Source organism: Anarrhichthys ocellatus, unplaced genomic scaffold, assembly GCF_004355925.1.
Source record: "Anarrhichthys ocellatus isolate YVR2014 unplaced genomic scaffold, GSC_Weel_1.0 scaffold9, whole genome shotgun sequence".
In the NCBI taxonomy this organism is placed as follows: domain Eukaryota; kingdom Metazoa; phylum Chordata; class Actinopteri; order Perciformes; family Anarhichadidae; genus Anarrhichthys; species Anarrhichthys ocellatus.
This window is the reverse complement of record NW_022280039.1, coordinates 1983035-2007373: the sequence shown is the minus strand read 5'-3', so window position 1 is coordinate 2007373 and position 24339 is coordinate 1983035. Positions and strand designations below refer to the sequence as shown.

Below are 24339 nucleotides of genomic sequence, written 5' to 3'. Positions count from 1 at the left end.
CTCTCTCTCGTTCCCTCGAACTTAACAGGACTTCTAGTTGCTATCTGGCAACACTTAGTGCCAGCACGGAAATTGATGTAAGAGAGATAAAGGGGAACTCTGAAATCCAAACTTCAGTTTCACTCCACTGAGACAGAGCAGGGGGAAAGTTAGCCTGGTGTGTGGTTAATGTAAGCCAAAGTACTGAATATTACCCTCCCACAGTGCCGCGGCTCAGAGCCGTGAGGACGCGGGCTGTGTTTTCAAACAAATAATGCAAGATACAACTCTCAACCCGCCGCAATGAGTGCTTGAATAAATCATTTCGACTTCTCTATTTTGTTAACATTTTTAATATATCTTCATGTGTTCAGGGGATTTCTTAATATTAAGAGACAGCAGCAAAGATAATAACCATGCTAAAATTCAACTACACAGACTTGTCGGAATAAATTAGTGCGCTGCTTCTGTGTATTGATATTTTAGCCAAAATATTACACATTTACTGCCATTGTTTTACTTTGCGCAACTTTCTGATTGTCTATTTTAATTATGCATCTCATTGGAAATTCAGCTTGTGCTTAGATGTGAAGTTTGCCCAGTTCAAATGCAGCCTTAAAATATATCTGAAATGGTTTGCAGGTTTGTCAGTGGAAAATATTGTTTTACTATGTTTTATGAGAGTTAAATAGTTCTGTTCTTAGAAAGTCCAATGCATTTCACCAAAGACTTGTTAAAGCACAAGTCATTTAAAAAGAAATGATCGATTTTTTTATAACAAAATAGATTTGCTTTTTAAAGGGTAAATTGCTGCAAGTGGTTTTGGTGTCAACATCAAATGTCTGTTATGGAAAAGAACTAAACTGCCTCTTAAATGGATATTTATCCCCACTGTTCTTTAGTCGTTCAGATAATTACAGCTAATATTTAATACAGTGGTAGTATGAGAAGGAAAGATAAGGAAAGATTTTGTTTCAGTAGCAAATAAAATTCATACTTATGTACATGCTCTCAAAAATACATTAGTTTGAATAATATAGAAGTACATATACAGAGAAAGATACCACACTGTTTATATAAACATTTTGACATTACCACACATGTAAGGATTCAGCAGTATAAAGCAGGAGTGGGGCACGGTGCATGTTCAGATACTCTGACCACCACACAGTCATCTACAAATTGTTCCCATAGACTATGTCTGGAGCTTCATTTAGCATTCCCCCCCCCCCCCCCCCCTCTTCTTGTCCTTCGATCCACCACGTTTTTATCGTTGTGTTTCCCCCCCATGCTTCTCTCTGGTCGCTGACATCCACAGCAGGCTCCTTCCCACTCCCTCTTCCCCAGGCAAAGAGCTTGCTATCTGGTGTAGCAAGCAATGGGGGGTGGTGGCTGTGATCGCCTAGTCCTGGTGGAAAGGTCCAGGCACTGCAGGGCCCCCATTACCCAGCCGGGGGGCACGGAGACGGGGCAGGGCTGGCCACTGCTGAGCCTGGGTGTCCGGTTCCTCTAGCTGCCAGTCAAAACTTCGCCCTCAGCTACTATAACCAAATGCAGGAGGAATGAAGGGGGACGGCAGGTTAAACAACCTCAGGCAACTGGAGAAGAAAGCAATATATTTTTAAAACATAAAAGGGGGTATTATGGTTTCATATAAACATCAGGACAGAGAGGAGTAATTCATTAGTTGTGTGATAACGATATAATGAGCGATTAGAGAAGCAGGCACTCAAAATATTTAGCGTAGAATATATGCCTGCTGTACCGTATATTTATAGCAGGAGCACGGTGTGTATCTGCGGGAAGATGTTTGTAAGTGTGCAGGTATTTATAGCTTCTACCAGAATAGGTTTAAGACAAATGAGCTCCTTTGTTTGCTTGACTGAAGACATGTTTGCTCCTCTTTTGCACATTGTTTAGATACAGATTATTCCAGTGTTTATCAGCGTTACAGATTTGTAAATTCTACTAATTTGTAGGAATATGGATAATTTTAGAGAAAAAAAAAATATATATATATATATATATATGAGCATGTGTTTTGTCTGTATGCAAGTTTCAGTTGTTGAGCTTACACAGTCCTAACAGCTTTTTCTTCTATATGAAGGGCAATGGTTGTTTTGCTTATTAGTATACAAATATGAATTATTGAATAGTTTCTTGCCAATTCTCCTACACAGTTTTATCAGAGAGACTCTTTGTATGTGAGAAAGTGAAGTTGAGCCTGAGAGAGACGGAGAAAGATTTCAATCCTTTCGGGACATTTGGTTGTTGCACCAAGGCCGTTCAGGTTTATTTGAAAAATACATTTAGCTGTGAGCATTATGCAAATGTTCTGGACATTTCCAATGTTTAATTTATGTCTGTTTTTGCTTTGTATACACTGTTGGTTCGTTTTACATTAAGTCATAGTTCTATTCAAAAGTTTGAATATGAGCCTTTCAAACTTTATGTGGAAAAGTTGAGAAAATGTTTAATTGTGCGATTGTGAAGAGTTGTTTTCATTGCTATTCAGGTGTGTGTGTGTGTGTGTGTGTGTGTGTGTGTGTGTGTGTGTGAGAGAAAGGAAATTGAAACACAGACCGCACGGTGTGTGTATGTCTGCAGTTTAGAGTCCGACTAGCTCTACTACAGTAACAGCAGAACTGCATACACACTCTTGAGGGGCTGTTGGACCTCATATTCACATTAACCTTGGACTGTAAACACAATGAAGAGAGCTTGTTTTTCATTCTCCCCTCTCTCTCTCCATCTATCCCCCCCCCCCCCCCCCCCCCCCCCCACACACACACACACACACACACACACACACAAATAAAACTATTTGATTGTTAAGTTTTCTTTTGCTTGTTGAGCAAAACAGGGTCGATCATAATTGGTACACAGACCAATAAATCGGCTGTATATCAGAAGTAGTTTCAATTTCACCTCTCTTAAAAGTGTCCCATCAGAAGTGACTGTTGAACATGGATCCATTTTCATACAGAGAGTAATTAAAATCTTCTTTGCTCATATTTAAAGTAATGGATTTCTGGTACTTGAATGTGATAAAGATGTTTTGCTAGAAAAGTATTAGGCATGGTTTGCATTTCTCAGCATATGTTATAATTGCTGCTGGAGTCTTATCAATCACGAAACATCTCTGTATACTTATAAATTAAATTATTAGAAAATAAAATGTTTTTTGTTCCATTTTTCTCTCTGATAGGTTATTTTGTGGGAATAAAATCTATTTCTTCCAGCTTAACTTTCTGAAACTGACACAATTCTCTCAACATCTCTCACAATTAACGCAATGCCGTCATAAAATATCAAGCTTCCATCATTAGCAATTTCACTTTCCCACATACGTCTTGTCCCAAGCAGCAATAATCTGTTGTCAGAGGTTAAGGAGCGCTGCCAAAACCAAAATGCAAGGTTTTAGGAAAGGTTAATTTTCCGATGGTACTTTTCTTGTTTGGTGATGAGAGGGGAGGTGTAGAGGTTGTGGATTTGGCAGATGGGTGCAGAGAAGGTTAGAGATGGGGCATAGGAGTCTTTTGGGGTAGAGGAGAGGGTATTGGGGCTTGGAGTGACAGGGTTAGGGACTGGGGGTGTGGGGTGTGTGAGGTCAGATACTGCAGTTTGGGATTGAGTGTGGAAGGGTCAGCTTTGACGTGCTGCGGCTGAAAACGGTGCATGACCTCAGCCTCTGGGATGATTGGCATGGAGGAAAGAGGCTCTGACGGCTCGTACTCATCATCCTCATCATCTTCCTCCTCAGCTGGAGGCCCAGAATGCTTTGAGGGTCAGGGCAGTGAACCTAGGCTTACCGACACCAGGCCTGTACCTTTGTTGAAGCCCAGTCTTATTTTTACGCCTTGTCCCATGGTGGTTATGATTCTGCATATGAATGCGCTTGAATGCGTCGTTTCCAATCGCACATATGGTCGGCGTACGTTCTCAGGAGTTTGCCTCATGGGGGTCAATATGGGGTCTTGAATGTATACATCCGTACCCCACACTCTTCTCACTTTTTTGTTCTCACTTTTCTTTTGCTGATGGTTTTGTCTTTTTCTCTCTCTTCAGCTTTTTGTCATCGTTGTTTGGAACTTTGAACTCTACATGATTCCTCTGGCTTTGCTTCTGCCTTTGGTCTGGAACTACATCCTCATTGCATCGGGGAAGGATACCAGGCAAGATGTGGTGAGTAACCCGACGGCTTCTTGATATCCCTCCGCCTTTCTTTCATTTCACTGTAAAAGCCGCTTTTCACACACAATGCCTGGTTAAAACTCGGACACCATTGTTTATATAGAGCCATTACGCTCTTTTTATTTACAACATTAATCACATTTCCATGCATTTCATTCCTTTGGTGCGAGACCTGATACATGCAATTCATGTGTGTGCTGTTAAAGATGTGACAGGTGATTATGATCAGTATACAGGTGAGTGAGAAAGCATCAAGATGAGCATAATATACATTTTAAATGTATCTTTTGATTGCACAAACTTTGGGCAAAATTAGAATTTAATGTAATAAAATCTACGGTGAATTTTTTTGAAGATAAAAAAAAAGCTCCATCTGCCCCTTGAGCAGCTGCATTCTCAGTACAATCTCGCATTTCTCACTTTGCCTTCTTTGAGGAAAAGGGAGAAATAATAGGCTGTCACCTTGAGCTACGTTACGCCACTTACCAGGTAGTATATTTATTTAATTCATTTATTTTTTATCTCTTATACCAATTAAATGATGTCAAAGCAATGTCATGGAGAAACAGACATGTTTTAATCATGGCCAGGCACATTTGGAGAGTAGAGGGTGAAAATGAGAGAGAGAGAGAGAGAGAGAGAGAGAGAGAGAGAGAGAGAGAGAGAGAGAGAGAGAGAGAGCGCTGGACTATGGAGTGAGCGTGAACAATGAAGTGATTAATTTTAATAAGTTCCTTTTTCCAAGACTCAGTTGGAAATACCCAGTTAACACCAGACCTCAGATTTTCTCGCAGTATCTTCCCTACTATGTGTATATTTATCTCTTCATAAGGATTCTTTGGGTTAGATTGGATTTGGAAGAGATATTCAGTCATTATGATGAACTAAATCTCATTGCTCTGTGTCATTGTAATATTACACATAAAAATGGAATTAGATATGAACTGCACATAACTTACAACCCAGATTTATTTGCTAAGTCTCTAGAGTTAAGCTTCTCTATTTATAAGCCTCTATTTCAATATTTGTTAATTTTAGAGTTTAAGTTGACAATAAAATCAGCAAAAGACAACCTTATGAGACCGAAACGAGCCGCCTCTTACTTGATAATAACCTGGTCATTATACCGTAGTTTGTGGTACATACTGGAATTTACAGTATTTGAACTGGATATAGTCAGTTCAGTGAAGAATTTAAGGATTTCTATTGCAAGTAGGTTTTTATACAAAATATATCCTTTTCCAAACTTGTGAATGACACAGACATGAGATATTTTTCTTCACCTGTAGATGGCGACATTGCTTGACAAAAAGAAATCGCACTTCTTAAGACAAAACCCAGCATGATGATTTGTCCCCCCCACCTGCTGCTTGTATTTATCCAGACCTAATGATATTCTTTTCCCATGCACTTCCTAATTAAAATGAGGCAACAAAGGTTACTTATTCTTGTAATGTGCCACTCACTTCACATATGAGTATGTACATGTTACTCCCACTTCATGCAGAATTGCTTTTTTCTCCTCCCTTGAAAGGGACTATTGTGTCTCAAGTACCTCAGGAATTGGTTGGAACATTAAGACATGTTGATAGTGTTGATACTCATAAAAAGGGCCTTTTTAAAACAGCAATGCTATTCGGCTCAGCTCTACGAAGTTGCCCTGTGCTCAGAGACGAGGGAAAATATGGACGGTGTGCTGACATAGGATCTTTTAGTTTCAATGTCTAATACTGTCTTAGTAGCATCACACCGCTGTACTTTTGATTGACATGTACTTCTCCACACTTCCGAGCTGAAGGGCATTTTTTCCTCTGAAGGTTGCTTTAACATCATCGTCTTCATCGGTTTGAGGATGTTTGCTTGAATTCAAAGGAGTTATCTGCTTGGGCCATTGGTCTGAATAGAACACCAAGGCCAGGCATATGTTTTAGCATATTTAAGAGCACTCCTGCAAAGTTTCATATCTGACCTTCTTTCAGTTAAATGTCTCTTATATGTTTCTTACATGAGCACAATCCGCAAGTGAGTGTGTTGTGTACTTCTTACAGTTGGACAGCCTTGCTATGTGTGGAGTGGAGGGTCAGAGCTGCTAGTGGAGAGTATGTAGAGAAGTTGGTTCAGGCTGGTGGTGAGATAGTCGGAGGGAAATACGCAGCGCAAGAGAACCGGATAGCAGTGTATGTAGTATAAGTGAATGCGCAGCTGTGTGCACGATGCATCAATACTGAATATTTTGTGTCATTATGGTGGTGTTCTGCTGCCTGATGTAGGATGACATGTTCACTTTTATTCCAAGGTTATGATTCAGGCACAACCAAAGTGTAGAAACGCAACTGCATCTTTGTGTCACTCCAGGTGTGTGTGTGTGTGTGTGGGAAAATACACTGTGTGCACATAGATATAAAAGTTATGTGTGTCTGTGTGAAAAACGTGTGCATGTATGGCCATCTACTGTGTGTATGCTTGCATATACGAGTGTGTGCAGACAATCTTTGGAGTAATATAGCCGATGAAAGTGGGATTAATTGTCAAAGATTAGCACCATTGATGCTCCTTTTCTTGCCGCTGTGACAGTTGTGCTGAACAGTACAGAGCAGCACGGGCGACACAAAGAATATTCTCTGACTGTCATCGTCTTGCCGTTGCAATCTCACTGCCTCAGGATTGGTGAATGCGATGAACCCTCTCTCCTTGCTCCAATATTATCTTTCTGCCTCTCTCAGTTGTGATATTACTATCTTAAGTCAAATTTGAACACGTGTAAATAACCTGCGAATGGTGTAAGCATTCATTATTTTAAGACATTTGTTTGCAAATGCTGTACACACACACACGCACACATTCAGATGCAAGTATCCCCAGAGTCCTGTCCCTGTTTGTTTTCAGAGTTACCCAATCTGCGTCAGTGCAGGGGGGGGGGGGGGGGGGGGGGGGGGGGGGGAGTGGGTACAGAGAGTGCATGAAGTATCTGCGTTCTTCGCTTCCTCTCCCGGACCCCCGGATTTCTCTTCCGAGTCTTTATCAAGCTGAAGTCATGGACGACTCACTGTTTCCCTCTCGCTCTTGGCAGAGAACAGAGAAGAATAGAAAAGAAAACAAGGGAAAAAGGCTTTCTAATTACTTTAAACAACAGACCAAATTAAAGCATTGTGCTGAGCCGAGCAAGGGTCAGCATCCGGAGCGCTGCGGTTTTCCAGCAGTCTGGGGTGAGGGTAATGCCAAAGGAATCTCTGCTGAACTCACTCTGAAGGGTGAGAGAGAGAGAAGGATGGGGGGGGAGTGCAGCAAAAAACACTATACGCTTGAGTACAGACTTCCTAATGAACTGAGGGGCCTTGCTTCATCTGATGGGTTCAATGTGAGGACCCTTCTCTGATTTTACACCGCAACCACAGTCCATAGCCCCGTCTACAGCAAATACACAAACAGTGTTCTCTACGCGCTGTAATATTCACCGCTCAGGGTCACTGAATGCTGTGTGGTTACATGCTGCTTTGCAAACAGATCTTGGATCAGCGCTCCTTACCCTCGCCCCAACCTTGACCAGTACCTGCTAAGCAGTCGGAGCATCCTCAGAACAGCGATTTAAAGGAGGCGATGCACCGGCAAGGTCGCCGACCTCCTCTCACATCATGTAGCACTCTGACCTGTGAACACTCACTCTTCAACGCTGTTGGCTGACCTGTGTCTCATGCTGTAACATGCTCACTGAAGCAAACAAAGAAGAGAACCTTCTATGCTTTTGAATATATGTGGAGTATGATACTGCTCTGGCATCCAAATCTAATAATGTACCATGCAGGAAGGTCCTTCCCATCTTTCTGCATTTGTACCGAGTCCCCTCTTGTTGGGAGGTGGAGGAAGCACTTTAATGACATGACCTCCCCTCCATCTCCGTCTTGTTTTGAAACCTGGAACATTTTGCGGCTTCGATCCATCCCAAGCCTGTTGCAAAGGACGCTGCCAGTAGGCTGGGCTCGGTCAACCAGAGGACAGGAAGCTCTGCAGGAAGAAAAAAAAGAGCTGCAAGGTGTGTGTGGAAGAATGTGTCGTTTTCCATGTGTGTGCCTGCTTGCATGAGTGTATATGATGCGCGCTGAAATTAAGGAGCAGAGACGCATCCCAATAGGAATCCTCCCTCGGTGTTCTGTTGGCCCAGAAAGGTCCTCAGCAGATGTTATGAAGGTGTTGGCTGCAGTAGAGGGCACATACGGAACATGGTGATGTCTCTCTCTACCACGGGTTGATGGGCAATTAGGCCTTGTCACACTGGAGGACCATCATCTTTATCCCATGCTTCAGACCATTATATGGATTCACCAACCCATTACAGAAGCGCAGACCTTACTGGCCTGAAGATACTTCACACTTGCAGACATGGCTCCATGTGCGAGATCGAGCGGACAACTTTCAACCCGCTCTACATCCCGGTAGCATTTCCAGGAAAACAAGCAGATTAATCTCTCCAATAGAACTTTATTTAGAGGAAAATAATTGACTAAGTTTTCTACAAATATTATTTTGTATTAGTTCGAATCCAAGTAGTTCTACTTGATGTAGTTTTATATTTACTTTCCTGACTGAAGCACTGTGTGTGTCTGCAGTATATTGTTCATTAAAAAAAAGAAATATGAATCTGGTTTATTTCCAAGACGGTAACAATGTCTGATTTTATTGTAACATGGTATCATTTCTAGAACAAGACTTCATTGCCATTTTTATCTATTCTATTTTCGCCCTGATTTTGCATCTACAAAAAAAACAACTTTTCTGCATCTTAAAAACATTCTGTGCCTTGACATCTGCCCTCATTAAGAGCCACACACAACACAGGTAGAGAGGAGTAGATATTAGGAAAGCTGGAAGGAAAAGAGGAAACGCTGCCTATTATACCGCAACTCCTCCAAAAAGTAACACCTCCACTTTTCCCCTAAAAAACCACAACTCTGGAAAGAAGAGGAGATGGAGTGGGAGCAGGAGACAGAAAAAGACAGGGAGGCATTCAGAGAGACGGAGCGACAGAGAGACGGAGGCAGAGGAAAACAGCGGTGGATGGCAGGCACTCCTCAGTGCGGAGTCAGACATGGCAGTTGGTGACAGGTGACAAAATCAAAAGGTCATGTCACTTTTAACTGGGAGCGCCTGTGCCCCACTGATTTCCCCCGTGCCGCCCCGGCATCACCGCACTCGTCTCTGCTCCTCTTGCTGCCTCTCTGTCTCTGCTAAACTGGCAGATAGGATGGCAGGCTGGCAGGCAGAAAGACAGGCGACGGGCATAGTTTGAAGCGGGACGGGAGCATCGGGAGCATCAGGAATGCCACTGCAGAATTCTCCCAGCCTCCCTTTTCATCATGTTGTCTCTCTTTCTCTTCCTTTCCCTCCATTTGTCTAACTCCCTTCATCACACTGAACCTTTGTAACTGTCTGTGCTCTTTGCTAACAACGTCAGCAGCTCAGGGTGTCTGCCTCAGTGCTTGTTGTTGTTGTTTTTGTCTATACAGTACACCCGCTGTAGCTGTTTGGGAGTTTTCCAGGTTAAACCTTGAGCTTAAGCCTACAGATGTGAGTATGTTTGTGTGGAATAGATTGCACATCAAGTATGTACCAGCTCTAGCCCTCTTTTCCGCAAGTGAGTATACGAAACAATAAGACAAGACTGCATCATCTGTCTGAGAAGGACAAACATCTTATCACTGTATTTACTCACTATCTCAACAACGCTTGTGGATCATGTAAAATTGTGCTTTCCTCTTGATAGCTGCTGAATGCCTGACTAAACACACTTGAGGATTTGTCAGCAAATAAGCAATGAGACACATGCATTGTGTTAGCCATGCTTACGTTACTATCCCGAAACTCGATCTTCTCCAACGCTCACAGATTTGGTGTTGCTTTCATGAATATGGAGCCAGCCTTCTCACGCCCACCCCTAGCCTCCAGCTCCGGTAGCACCCCGGCCTCACCGCTCTCTGGCCCCCTGCTGGGTGAGCTCTGGCTGGGGCAGTGCAGATGGAAGGGCCCCCCTCTGAGGGCCACGGCTCTGACAGCTTGTGAAGGGCCCGCGTGGGTCAGCCAGCAGCCCTTATCAGACGCACAGCCCTCCCCCAGTCTTCAGAAACTGTGGTGTAGGCAATATGCACACACACACACACACACACACACACACACACACACACACACACACACACACACACACACACACACACACACACACACATGGACAGTGCATACCAAGTAGGGCCTTGAGATCCCCCAGCCAGCCAGTCGGCCAAACCTCAGCAGCTGGAGAGGTTAAAACCCCCTCACGTATCAAAGAGGAAGAGCAGCAGGAGGGTGGAAGGAGGAAGGGATGGAGGAATGGGAGAAAAAAGGAGGAGAAAATATATCTTCATGTTCGCTGAGATGTCTGCCTCGGCGTCAATTCCCACTGCGGCTGTCATTGGGAAGGTTAGGAGGGGAGATGGTGGAACTCAGCCTAGCCAGGGAGAGAGAGGGTCGAGTTTAGAGGCATTTCAGGGGTGAAAATGATGTGTCTACTACTTCAGGCAGTAGATTTTTACTTTCCCTCTGTGGGGTGGGAGTGTCTGTGTGCGTACACATGTTCCATTGATCCAGACAGGTTCTGTCTCTTTAACTTCCATGAAAGTAGCATCTATCTATGTAAAGTAGAGATTTTTTTGTTCCCGACATGTCAAGTTAGGTTTAAACCCTCTAAGTATCTTACAGTGTAGTTATACACCTATGGATAAGTATATCTAGTTGATTAGCTCGTTTGCATTTTTTTTATATTTGTACTTGAAGCTTGGAATATATTTTCCATTCTAAACAAGGTTTATCTTTTCCTGTAGCCTCAGTTTAACACTTGTTTTGGCTCTATTCACGTCATATTACCTGGATAAGCTACAACCACACTTCTAGTCCTCCAACATCAAAGTCAGAGTTTAGATTTAGCTAGCCCCATGCACTTCATCTGGAGCAGAGCAACAGTAAGGCTGCATGTAAATTAGTGCTAACATGACGATGCAAAACGGTAACAGTTCCAGCTTTGAAGCTGTCAAATCACCAAATGGAGTAGAACAATAGCCATACAAGGATACTCTGAAGAATACATCAAAACAAGAGGATACTACACCACCTCTGATGTTGTTTGGACTGGTATGTCATTCAAAATTAAGTCACTGACAGTCAAAACCTCTGCATACAGAGTACATGGCATTCTTGTCAGAGCAAAAACATATAATGCACAATCCTTTTTCCAGTTAATTTTAATGGACAGCAGTTCATTCTTTACAGACGATATGTTTGCCTTGATTGGAAGTACAGTTAGAGGAAAATTGGAGTGATGTAGCAGAGCTTAGCATCTGAACCAAAGCAATTTCTGCTTAATTTTTGCAAATCAGCTTTTTAGGTCTAAACCACCAAGGCCAAAGCGATGTATTCATACTTTCACAGCCATTTGAACTCCCAATGTCATTGCACTCCGTTATATTCTTTGTGTGTATTTTATATTATCACCGTCTTTGTATGTATTTATGGGGCACAGTGTAATCTGTAAGAGTAGCCTGCATCATCCCTGTATCATTTGAATAGGTCTGAATATGTTAATCCCCCACCTCAGTAGATATTGAATTGACTGGAGCAGCTCTGCAGGCAACGTGAGCGCTACGCGATCCTGTCGACAGCAAGGCTTTGATGCCGCCGTGCTGTAATGATAGTAATTCAAACAACATGATAATGGAGGGATAAGCAGACAAATGATATCATACACCAAACAGGTCTTAGAAAGAGCGAAAGAGCGAGACAAATAGAGAGAGGGAGAGAAAGAAAGATGTTTGGAATTCATCGGCTGCACTGAGGTAATTTATATCCTCCCTTACTGAGACAGTAGCTTCAGTGCACACATTTAGCCGTGGCAATCTTCAGGGCAGATGACATGTTCCATGTCGTTTTATTTATTAATTTTACACTGTGTCTCATTGCAGGAAACATGACTTCTCTCTGTAACCAGAGGCGGCAGAGGAGAGAGAGAGAGCGGAGAGCAGAGAGAGACAAACGACTCTATCATTCTCTCTGTCTCTCTAGGTCATGCTTCTCCAGCTAGCTCATGCTCATTCCCTTTGTTTAAAGTTTGGAGCGTGTGCCAGGCGTGCCCTGGTGAAGCCTCTGTGTGGAGGAATCCATTATGTTTGTATTTTGGCATGGGTGAAAGGATTTGGGAGGAACCATGATGACTTTATAAACAGTTATAGTTCATTTGTTTAGAGTTGCCAGAAGGCTTTCATTTGACAGCATCACGTCTTTTGACTCAGCTGAGTGAAAGAAGCCCCTCTCTGGGTTTTGTATACTGTAGTTGTGAACGTATTCCGTATCAATACAGAGATGTTGAGCTGTCAACACTCAAGCTTATTTGTGTCGACACTGATGGATTCTCAGGGAACTGTGAATGACCGGTTGCTGTACAGTTAAAATGCTGGGTGCCGTGCATACATTGACGCACAACACTTTGCACTCCAGACTCTAAACTATTGATGGAACACACACACGCACACACTCACTATTGACTCTACCCTCTCAACTCTGCTGTTCTGAACTCCTCTTTGTTTGTGTGGGAAGCCGCATTTACATAAGAGGCTTATGTCAGCCGCCACATAGTTCCCCCCCCCTCCCTTATTCCGGGGAAAAACAAAAAGGACAAAAGCTATTGTGTTGTTAAGTAATGATTTTTGGATTTCTCCAAACCAGTTGTGCCAGTGCTGTTCTGGAGGTGGTTAGGGGCTTGTGGTGATGTCGAGGCTGGGCAACGTTCTTTTGGGGGGGGGTCGTAACGCAGCACAACAATGAGAGATGAATACTGAGGTTGACGGCTGTCGGGCTTATAATATGCGTGTTTGTTTATTTAAATTCGGAGCAAACAATGTGACCTTGTGGCTTTGATCTGTGATTGACAGACAGAGGGTGGATAAGAGATACTGCAGTGATCTGTGGTTTGTGCCTCGTTGGCATCACGTCTAGACACGTGAAGTTGTGCATGCTCACAAAGACGCCCAAACAATTCAAGTACTGTTGCATACAATACTCAGTCATAGTATCACTAAACACAGAGGCCCAAGCTGCTCTTGTTGGTTCAGGGCTTTCCATATATGCCAAGACATGCTTTTCACATACAGATAGAGGTCTCAGCTGTAATGTAAAGGGCTGCATTTTCAGTAAAGCCAATTCCCTACTACATTTCAATGTCTCTTAATGTTTATGTAAAAATTACATTGTTGAATAGGAAAAGGTACCACTTGCATGTACCATTGTTATGTTGTATAGTCAATATATCTGTATGCGCTGTGTTGTACAGTGTGTATCATGGTATTTGGGGGCTTCAGAGCTACACCAGCTCCGGTTTCATCGGTCGTGGACCACTGAAGCACGTAGTTGCTGTTCTTTGTGACTTGCTCTGTGTGCTGCAGGCTTTCTTCTCTCGTGGAGCATCGTTCTGTGAGAGGATGAGAAACGATAGATAGATGTGAATGTTTAGTGTTCGGACGGCTGGCGGCAGAGGTGAGAGACGAGTGCAGAGGTTGAAGAGGTCGGATGGGACCAAGCCGAAGCCGAAACAGAAGAAGAGTTCTTGGTCTCGTCCCGCTGAATGGAAAAAGATCTGAATGCTTTTGTGCAGTGCAATTTGAGTGGATGAATAGACTTTAATCCTCAGCCCGTTGGAATTCAAAGCCAGAGCATTTGCTTGCATTTACAGAAGTGTCGACACATTTGAACAACAGAATGTTTCTAAAATTACATTCTAAACATTTCTGAAGCTCGTGACATAATAGCACACACCAATCCAGTAGTTGTGCCGTCTGCATGCTTTCCATACTCATTAACGACCTCTTGCCAGACATAAGCATAACCAATCAGCTTTAGTGTGCCTCTTCGGCTGTTCTACTGATGTTAACCCTGTGCTATCTGATGTTTATTTGTTCTATAGCTGTTGCATAAACGTTCATATTTCTCTTTCTTCTTTTTCCTCTGTTGCAACTGTCAGCAAGCAGTGGAGGACCTGCTGGAGGACGAGGATGAGGATTTTGACAAAGATGACAAGGTAATTATGTCTTGTCTAGGATGCACTCGCACGCACACACACACACACACACACACACACACACACACACACACACACACGTGCGCATACTCACACTGCCTCAGGAGAGGTTGACACAGCTCCATACACCGGAAACACAAACGGAAGAAAGAAATGACTCCATCTTTCCCTCCATCTCCTCCCCCGTTCAGGTATTTTCACTGCCTGAGGCACAAACACATGTACAAAGATTGTACAACCTTTTAACCGTTTGAAAAGTTTTCTCTGTAGATATATACACAACACATCTCTCACCTTTTCTCTTTGTCGTTTGCTTTGGTCTGTTACTGCCGTTTTGCACACTATCCTTATTTTTCGCTTCACGCAACACTATGTTGAATTGAAGTTACGCTTGTGTTTCAGCCCTGCTTCCGGAGAACATGCACCCACATAAAGTGCTTAGTTAGTTATTTAGGTCCACTCACAGCTCCTTTATGTCCCAGTAAAACAGCATCTGGGCTTGTCCAGACACTATCAGGTAACAACAGGTGGCTGCTTTACTGCCTCTGCTCGTTTACACTGTAGGAACAGCTACTGAAAGAAATGTCACTGGATAGGATAAGGTCCCTTGTCAATGTTCCACTTGGGAATGATAATTGAAATGGTACAGCTCTTTATCCAACCGCCGTGTTGTCTGGTTTGGCGCGGCACACAAATCGATGTGCTGTTTGATACTCGAGCAGTGTTAAACAAGGACAAAATTATAACTCAAACTTTTAAGAAAATTACAAATCTTTTACCGTGAAAAGAGTGAAGTAGCTTTACTGAACAGTAGATCTGAAATGACTTGAGCTGATACTTGATGCCTTACAGCAGCACGTCTGCAATATAAAGGTTAGTAGGCTAAGATGTGGTAAATTGCACGGTCTGGTTTGGTGATCTTTGTGGAGGAAAGCTCTGGCTGTTTGCAATGGTAATTGTAAAGGCCTTTGACCAGGCAATTTGATATGTGAAAGTGATTTTAGCCTGAGGACACTCTATATGCGGAATTTACTTATGCAACTGCAACCTTGCTACAACTTCTACCGTTTTGAAGGGCCGTAAGTGCAAGCCTGCAACAAAAGGGTTAGAAAAACCCATTTATAGTGCAGATGGTCAAATAGTCAGTCAGCCAGGCAGCCAATTGGGCGATGAGCACACAAAGATACGTGAGCATTACATCCTCTCCCACAGTGATGCAGAACCACAGTTTCATGGCTGTGAAGTTCCAAGGCTGAAATGTACAGGGGGGCACTGACTGAAGATATGCACCAGGCAACCTTGAACCTTCCTTTTTTTTTTTTTTTTTTTACCCCTTCTTTATGTCTGTCCTCCATCATTGCATTTCCCCCCCTCCTCTCAGGGAAAAAAATACAGGCATTTGAAAAGCGGCAGATTATATGAAATACATTTTTGGACTTTCATATTGAAATGAGGTGCAGCAGCCGCTTTTGCGGCCTCCGTCAGATTTGGTGCCAAACTGATTATTCCACATAAGAGGGCCTTGCTCTCTGTGCTCACACAGGGCTGGGATGCTGGATAGCACAGCCGCCACAAAGGCTACAATTTACCAACTCTGGATTCATACATTTTGATCTATTGCTCCCCTCAACTGTTAGCATTTCATTTGAGCTGTAGGGAAGTTGAAAGGGGGGCATTTTTCTTTTTTCTTCGCCTACATGTCTTTGCCCTCCCACTCTCCCTCTACCCTTCCCTTAATCGTCCTCTTCCCTGCCTTTTTTTATTTCATGCTCTCTCTCTCCCCCTCCCCCCTTGCTCTCTGTCCAACCTGTTTAAGTGCAGAACAAATGCACTTCCAAGGCTCAACAAATTAGTTTTTTACATTGGCTATGAGGTCTTTTACATTGGATATGAGGTACAGCTTCAGATTGTATAAGTATGAAGGACGGGTCGAAGGAGGCCTCTTTTATGGCACAGGGCTATAAGAACAGAGAGAGAGAGAGTAAGTGAGAGAGGAGAGGGAAAAAAAGATTAATAAATATGCCAAGGCCTCATTTTAATTGAACTTGAAGCATATGTTGCAAGTATGTACAATCCGTTCCAGATGTTTACTCCGGCCATGTGCACGGCTCTTCCCAGTGCGCACCACAAGGCAGCTATTAGCTGGGTAACCTTTGCTCCAGAGGCTAAATGAGGTATTACATGGCCAAAAAGTAGAGCACCTGTTTTTCATTGCATGGAGGACCCCTTGCAGGCTTGTTGCCTTGGATCACCGCATGTGTTTTGACTTAACAGATTGTTGGGCAGACGTGAAATGTGTCTTTCTTGTGAGCAAGCACTGATATTAGTCACTTAATCTCAATGAAAGTCCAGCATCTCGACTAATTGATGGGGACGGCTCTGTTGTTAAAGCCAAGCAGGAAAGCACATGAAGGGTGAAAGAATGTTAGACACAAACTCATTTTATTTCTTCCTCTCCCCTCCTCTACTCCTCCACTGTTTGTGTGTGTGTGTGTGAGCGCTGACCTTCAACATGGAATGTTGCTTGATTCTTATTGCCTGCACACACATAAAATATGTTTGCAGTATACTGCCCCAGTTTTTAACCTCTATTTTCAACTAAACTCATTTTAAACACAGTGGCAAGTTGCAAATGCACTTTTTCTCCTTCAAAGTATATTAGTGATCCAATACATGGATGGAAGACACAAAGCTATAGAAATTGTATACTTAAACATAACCTGTATTATATATATTCTGCCTGAAAGGATCATATTTTTTGACACATAAGCTACTTAGCCAACCATTAGGCTCTTGTCACCTTCCTAGTAGCACTTTTATTTAACTGGAAGATTAACAATGGCTCCATTCCAAGTTCCAAAGTAAGCCCTGCGACTGAGCAGAATGCACAATTCAAGGGCCCTGGAGCAGCAATTATCACTTCTTAGTTATACCTGTGATTTTCTGCTATGAAGTCAAAATATCTGCCATCTTTTAAATGACATAGATGTGTATTGACATCTATTATCTCTGACTTTTTGTCACCTTAACCATCCCTACTCCCCAAAAAAACGAAGCAAATGCATGTTGTTTTTCCTTTTAATTCTGTCTTACTGATTTTAAAAAAACAGGAAAACGTAACCCCTAGTACCTTGTATGGACCTTTTCAGTATCTCCCAATGCAGCTTGAAGTTACATTGTGAGATAGAATCCCTATATTTACAAGCTACTGGCTGCAGGGGCTTCAGTGTGCAATGTAGCCTGTGATGTCTCCTCTCACCTGTGGGCTCACTGTCCAGAGCCGGCATGAGGCAATCACCTTAAGGCTTTGCATGGGTGAGTGTTAGTGTGCATAAACGGGTTTGTTTCTGTTGTGAGCATCTCACTTAGTGTTTGTGTGCAGCGGCTCAGCTGGGGGGGTTGGGAGCTGGCTTACAGGGGGAGAGAGGGAGGGAGAGAGGGAGGGAGAGAGAGAGAGAGGGGAGATTACCTTCACACGGTTGACTGGTCACTGAAGCGCTCGTGCTCCGCTCAGCTAGGCTCCACTAGCCTCAGGAGGACCTGACACAGATAAGATACACACTGCAATCATGTCCTGCTCATGGGCTTACTGCTTGGTGCACTCCCTCTCTCTTTCTCTCTCCATGTCTATCTATATCTCTTACACACACACACACACACACACACACACACACACACACCACATGCACCTTCAAAATCTCCCCCGTTTCTTGCCCATTTTCTCCTTCCCTCGCTCATGTGTAAAGTTGATTGTAAATATGGAGTTGACCATTCATTAGCTTCAGCACAGTGATCTGTAAAATCTCAATTATAATGAAGTGAAAAGTGATTTATTTGGTATTACTGTCGGACCAATTCTCCAAGGCACTCCATACCACACCTATATCCAGCAATGAAATCTGTTTTCATTCAAGACTTGAGTCCAACATTAACCTACGTTTATGTTGTTTTTCATTGCTGACCTATTGAGGCACCAGCTGATTATAATTCAAAACTGTATTTCCATCCCTTATGGCATAATTATAGAGGACTGTTTGACTCGTGCACAACTTGCATAACCCATGAATGAATACACTTGATATGGTATTTCCCACACAACCAGTGGTCCAAAAAGGTTAGAGCAAGTTGGAATGCATGCCTGGTGTCATCAGCGTTATGAGAGCTATTTAGTTTATTAGTGATGAGTCCACATTTTATTTTTTATTGAACATACATGATCCTCTGTTTCTTCATCTCTCTTGCCACACAGCCATCTTCCTACACCACGGTATCTCTTTATCTTTGTCATCTAGTGTGCTAAGACCGCCGTTTCACCCTTTACTCATATTCCCTGTAGGCATGTTCAGCGCACACACAGTCGTGCACATGTGTGTTTATCAATGGTTGTATGTATGTAACACATATCCAGCTCCCATCCTGTAGGACTCTCATCCATTTCTTAGAATATCTCTCAACTCCTCTGTTTGTATTTATCTGTCTCTTTCTCTCCACATCTCTGTCTCTTCTTCTACGTATCATTAAGCAAGTGCCGCTCCAATATAATGTGTTAAATAAGGCACACACTTTGTCCCAGTGTGAATATAGTTAAAAATGGTGCAAGTTTTCCGACTTATCTCCAGATAGCACAAGGAGCTCTGCGGCACCTTCCCAGGCCCCGACACTCCTCTCTCAGTCCCAGTCACGGCACTGTGCAGATCGCTCAGATAGCGACATGGCATAATGTAATTGGACTAAAGAGAGCACTGGGAATTATATCAATTCTTTGAAAAAAAAAAAAAAAAGTGTGACTGAAATGTTGTTCTGGGGAGGCTATTGAGCTTGTGATGCAGCGGGTTGTCCTCGGGTATCATGGGAGTTTTCGACTGCTGAGGAGAATGGGAACGAGGGGAAGAGAAAAAAGTTTGAATGTCTGTGTTCTTTTCTTCTCGCCGCCTGTGAAGGATGAAAAGCATCACGCCATAAAAGATGCTTTTGACTTTTCCGCTTCATTTTTCTTCCCATCTCAGTTTTTTTTCCCCTTCTCGTTCAACAGAGACGCTGGTAGGAATTGCATTTTAATCATGTTTTGCTAATAGAGGGAGGAATGAAAACAAAAAGGAGGGTGAAAGAGGCATGGAGGGGTATTGTCTCTCTATGCAAAATGCACTGCATTGTTTGTTTGTTTTTCCTCTTTGTCGCACACAAACATCAGGTGGATCATCTCTCTCTATCTCTATTCCATCCAGATACATATCTCTTGCTTTGTCTTTTGCTTTCACTAGATTCTCCTTCAGTCTCTGACTCTGTGCCATCCTCTTAACATTTTACTTTAACTCTGGCCTTTGTTATTTAAATTAAATGGTGTTGTTTTTGCACTGTGGGTCTTTTTCTGTACTTATGGACAGTATACCTATAGGTTAACAGAGCTTACAGTATACTCACTAGAGATTATATATATATGGGTGCTCCTTTGATTACAGATTTGCTCCAATGGACCCAATAAATATCAAATAGTGTTTTTTTTTAGGTCTATACAAAGGTGAGTACTAGAAAAATAAAAATCAATCATGACTCTCGTCTGCATTGCAAGGCTACATTTGTTTTCTTAACTTTAGGCTACAGCCTTGTTATATTTGCCAAAACATCAACTTTAAGACCCAGCTGTAAGACATCCACATTTTTTTCTTTAACCCCTTTCACCCTCATTTCTCTGGGTTGTAAAGAGAAAATCTCATTGTAATCTATCCACAAGGACCCTAAACCAGGCCCCTGGGAGGACAGCCGTGATAAAAACCATATCCTCGAGGATATGTTGGCTTCCTGGCACTTTGAGTGGATACGAGCGATGGTGGTAAGTGGGCATGTGTGTGGGTCTAGCACTGACTCCCGATGGTGTGTGTCGCTGTCTTCCGGTTTCCTATTTAGCTCATCGTCTGTTCGACGGCCTCCGTCTGCTGTCCTGTCGGGGTTTTTGTACAGTACTTGTCACCTGTCCACGTCTCAATCAACACCCACGCACTGCACGTTTGGCCCGCAACCCAACCTCGAGGCCTCTGCCTGCTCTCTTAGGTGATGGAGAAGCTAATGGGGCTCCAGCATGGAAGGCTGCCCTCCCCCGTCTTTTTGTGTGACTTCCCTGTAGCACTGCTAACCTGCAAGGTGTTGAGGTGCAATGGTGTTTTGCTCTGGGGTACTAAAGGGTGATATTGGGAGTGACTCTCGTCAATTTTTGGGGTAATTCTGTGCAGTGAGAGGGCCATAAGAGAATGCAATTCCCCTCTTAGTATGTTTTTTTATTTTTATTTATTTTTTTTTTTTTTAACTTCTTTTTGTTTTGTTTTTGGAAGCACTAATTGCATTTGTCTCACAAAAAAGAATTGTTTTCACACCTTATGACCCCTAAGTCACTGACAATATTTACATATTTTCTAATGATTTTCAGAACCCTGGTGTGTATACTTGTGTGCATGTGTGTGCGGTTTTGGGGTGATTTGAATGCACTTGTGAGCTCTTCTTCCTTAAAAGTTGCTACAGAAACAGCAAAACTATTTCATATTGCTGGAGCAAATCCCAATGCTCATTATGCCTAATGCAGCAATCTCTACTCCCCCAACTGTTATTGTTCTGAATCACATGCACACGAGCAGCTGAACCAACTGAACTTTTTGACTGATGAACTATGCATCAAAGGATTACGGTGAGCACTCGTTGCACTGTAGGTGAGGAGTGCTTGTGTGCTCTCATCCACTCAAAGTTACTCTCTTCGCAACTCTCACCAAATATGACGTTGAAGATGGCACACACTCAGCCCTCCCAGTCTCTCATTGGACAGAATGTGGAGCACAACACTTGACAGCATTGTCGTCTGAATTTGAAAGTCAGACATGTAAGAAGGCAGCCGCCACCTTTTCTTTTAACAAAAGTCATAAATCTGTAATGAGCACAGAGAGGATGCATATTTTATTTACTTTTTTGAAGACGTGATCTCTACACTTCATAGCGATGCACTCTCGCTCTGTCGGGTTTTTTTTCTCCTTCCAAAACAAAGTTTAAAACCATGGATGTTACAGCTGTTTCTTTTGCTTGTGTCTCTGAATGTGAATATGTAATGAAAGGTACACAAAAGTTAGCAAGAGCTTTACAGACCTAGGTGATGAATCTGATCTGAAAGAGTAAAACATGATTTACTTGATAAAAACATATAATATAATGTAGTTCAAAATCATAATTAGTTAAATGTAGAATAGACGTTCACCTTACAGAATCAAAAAAGCCTAAATGTGTCTTAACGATAAATGTAATTGCTAACCTAATTACCAAATGTCTGTACCTTATTATAAGATGTGAAATCCCATTTGTACCTTCATCTTGGTGTATTGTAAAAACAAATTAATCCAGAGTTTAGGTTGCGCAGTAGCATATGTTTTAAGCCAACACAGACAGACAGACAGATGGGGGGTGATGGGCTGGAGCAGCTAAACCAGGCCAACAGAGGACAAGAGTAATGCTGTCCCATTCATCACACACTGCCAGACTGGATCCAGGGAAGGACAGGGGAAGGAGAGTGCCGGAGCTGGGGAGCAGAGGTGAGGCGAAGTGGGGGAGAATTGGGCAGGCTTGGGGTGCAGGTTGGGCGGGGGTCGGGTGGCGTTCAGCAGGAGGCGAGGAAGGGGAAGCGCAGAAGTTGTGGGGTGGTAGTCAGTTATGTGTGTGCGTGCCTGACCTTGAGTCTGATGGAGTGGCTGGTGTGGTGGAGGTGATGAGAGGCCCCAGGGGGAGTTGGGTAAAGATGATCAGTGGCATACAACCTCCTGCCACCCGGCTCATCAGAGTCACAAACACACACTCGTACCACCAGAAACCTTTCTCTTTAGGATAGGAAGCAGAGGTCAAACTGAAAATAAGTCACCAACACCTCTTTCTTTTATTCCCTCTTTCCCTCTATCCCCCTCTTTTACGTATGTGTATATTTATCCTCGCTATGGGACTCGGCTAGGTGAAGAGACTAATTAGCACTAGAGAGCATTGTGCCTGCCTGGTCCACCTTCAGCTGACAGTCTAAACTGGAGTTTGACTTTGGCTTTGTGGGAGCAACCCTCGGTACACGGATATTCTCAAAGAAAACTGTGTTCATCCTATACGCACAGACATACACGCTCTCCTCACATTTACATTGGACCTATGGCAGTGGGACGACCCTTCAGATCTTAACGTGGCCTCTGTTGTGTGTGCGAGCCGCCTGATGAGGGCCAGGAGGACGTGCAGCACATCTCAACACCCTAGTTAAACAGATATTTATGTGCTTATGATAAAAAGAGAGGGAGGGAAATAGAGATGTATTCCCCACATTCACCCATGGATTAGTTGTTGTATGAGATAAATTATTTATTAAAGCTGCTGCTTAAAAAAAAAGGGGGGGGGAACATCTGCCTCTTTCATGTGGCGCTGGCGAGGTGCCAGGTTGCATGGTGGCATCTGAGGCCGGTCACAGGGCCTTTTGTCTCGTCTTGTTGTCATTTCCTGACAGAGGGGATCTGTTCTTCTAGGCCACTGGGTTGCCAAGTTTATTTTTTTTTCCCCTTTTAGGGACTTTCTTAACTCCCAGGGGGTCAAATCTGTGACTCATTGCTCCCCAGTGGAGCTGGTAATACTTGGAATAGACACAGATGAAACACAGTAGTTTTAGTTTAATCTTTGGCTTACATAATGGGACTGGTTTAGGAGCTGAACTATTTCATTTAAGTGGTCAACGTGAGAGACAGAAAGTACTCCATGACTGCATTTGACTTGCTGCCAACATTCATGAAAATATGCAAAACAAATTTGTCTCATTGTGCTGATTAACAATCCCATGGTCTTTGATCATGAATGAACTAATAGACTTTTTGAAGCTTTTTGCAATGTACTAACTATATACAGTACATTCTTACTTGCTTCATTTTGGAGACAAGGACATCTGCCCATTTCACTATGACTCAGAATATTTACTCCTGTGTAGAGCCAAACAAAATACTACTAGACTGAACTGAATACAGCCAGTGAATGCTAATGAGCAAATGAAAGCCTCCTACCAGTGAACAGTGTTGCACTTTCATCAATCTCTAAATTATTGTTATATTTATTTATCTGCTGCAAGTCGACAACAGCAGCCAAATATCTTGTTTATGTGTATAGAATCATGATTTTTCTTGTATCCATGTTTGATTTTTTTCTCAGAGAGGATTGCAACACGTCAAGTTTTAAGTACACAGTAGGTGCTAATTGTATGCGCTATTTATTATTCTGTCATTCCTAATTCTTGCACAGGCTTTGGAAATTGAATTTGTGTCGCCCCTAAAGCATTCCTCAACTTGCTCAACTTTTCAATGTTTTTTTCTTTTTTCCTGGGGTGGAAATGGGAGGGATGCCGCCTCCATCTGCAGTTACAAAATCGCTTTCAGATGCCCTCTGGGAGCCACATATTAGCATCTTGTCACGTTTTATATGACATTTCAATTTTTACTGTGCTGCCGAGTGAGCGAGGCAAAAAGAAAAACAAAGAAACTGGTGCAATTTTAGCACAGCGGCAATGAGCATCAGCCACTAGTGGTTCAGACTCATTTCGTGGTGTGATGGGATGTATGGTGCTGCATTATAACGGTTAGGTTTATCATTTTTATGTTGTAACCCAGCAGGGAGAACACTGTGATCGGAGGTTAAAACAGTCTGAAATGGCTCTCTCTATTTCAACCCAATAGATATAGGACAGATATTTGAGTCCATCGTAATAGGCCAAGTCCTCAGTGACCTCTCTCTTGTTTAGCTCTAGGCCTTGGGTCAGTGAAGAACAAACTGTCTTTGTAAAAGTTTACAACTGCTCTCTTTGCACTTTTGCATATAGATGTACTCTGGCATGATGCTATCTCCCTGAAAGAGAAATGGAGCAGTCGAGTACACAGAGGCAGTGAGCGTCTTTCCTTTGTTAAATATTTAATCAAGTGTTTCAAGGAGTTTACCACATTTGTTTACCACAATTTACCAGCAAGTGCAATGTGGTTAGCCTGACTGGGCTCTGTGTGTGTGTGTGTGTGTGTGTGTGTGTGTGTGTGTGTGTGTGT

The 24339-nt window shown here is 42.8% G+C and overlaps 1 protein-coding gene across 10 annotated transcripts in view; it reads left to right on the top strand.

Annotated features, from left to right (window-relative positions):
- The window catches only part of mctp1a (multiple C2 domains, transmembrane 1a), a 121754-nt gene that overhangs the window by 81710 nt on the left and 15705 nt on the right, over positions 1-24339 (top strand). For 9 of the 10 annotated variants that reach the window (XM_031848960.1, XM_031848958.1, XM_031848959.1 and 6 more), the window contains 3 exons: positions 4048-4164; positions 14207-14263; positions 19995-24333. In XM_031848960.1, coding sequence (XP_031704820.1) covers positions 4048-4164; positions 14207-14263; positions 19995-20315 — 495 coding nt within the window. In that variant the 3' untranslated portion in view covers positions 20316-24333. Of the gene's footprint in view, positions 1-4047; positions 4165-14206; positions 14264-19994; positions 24334-24339 lie in introns of those variants that run through there. The other variant, XM_031848961.1, reaches the window with a different exon arrangement.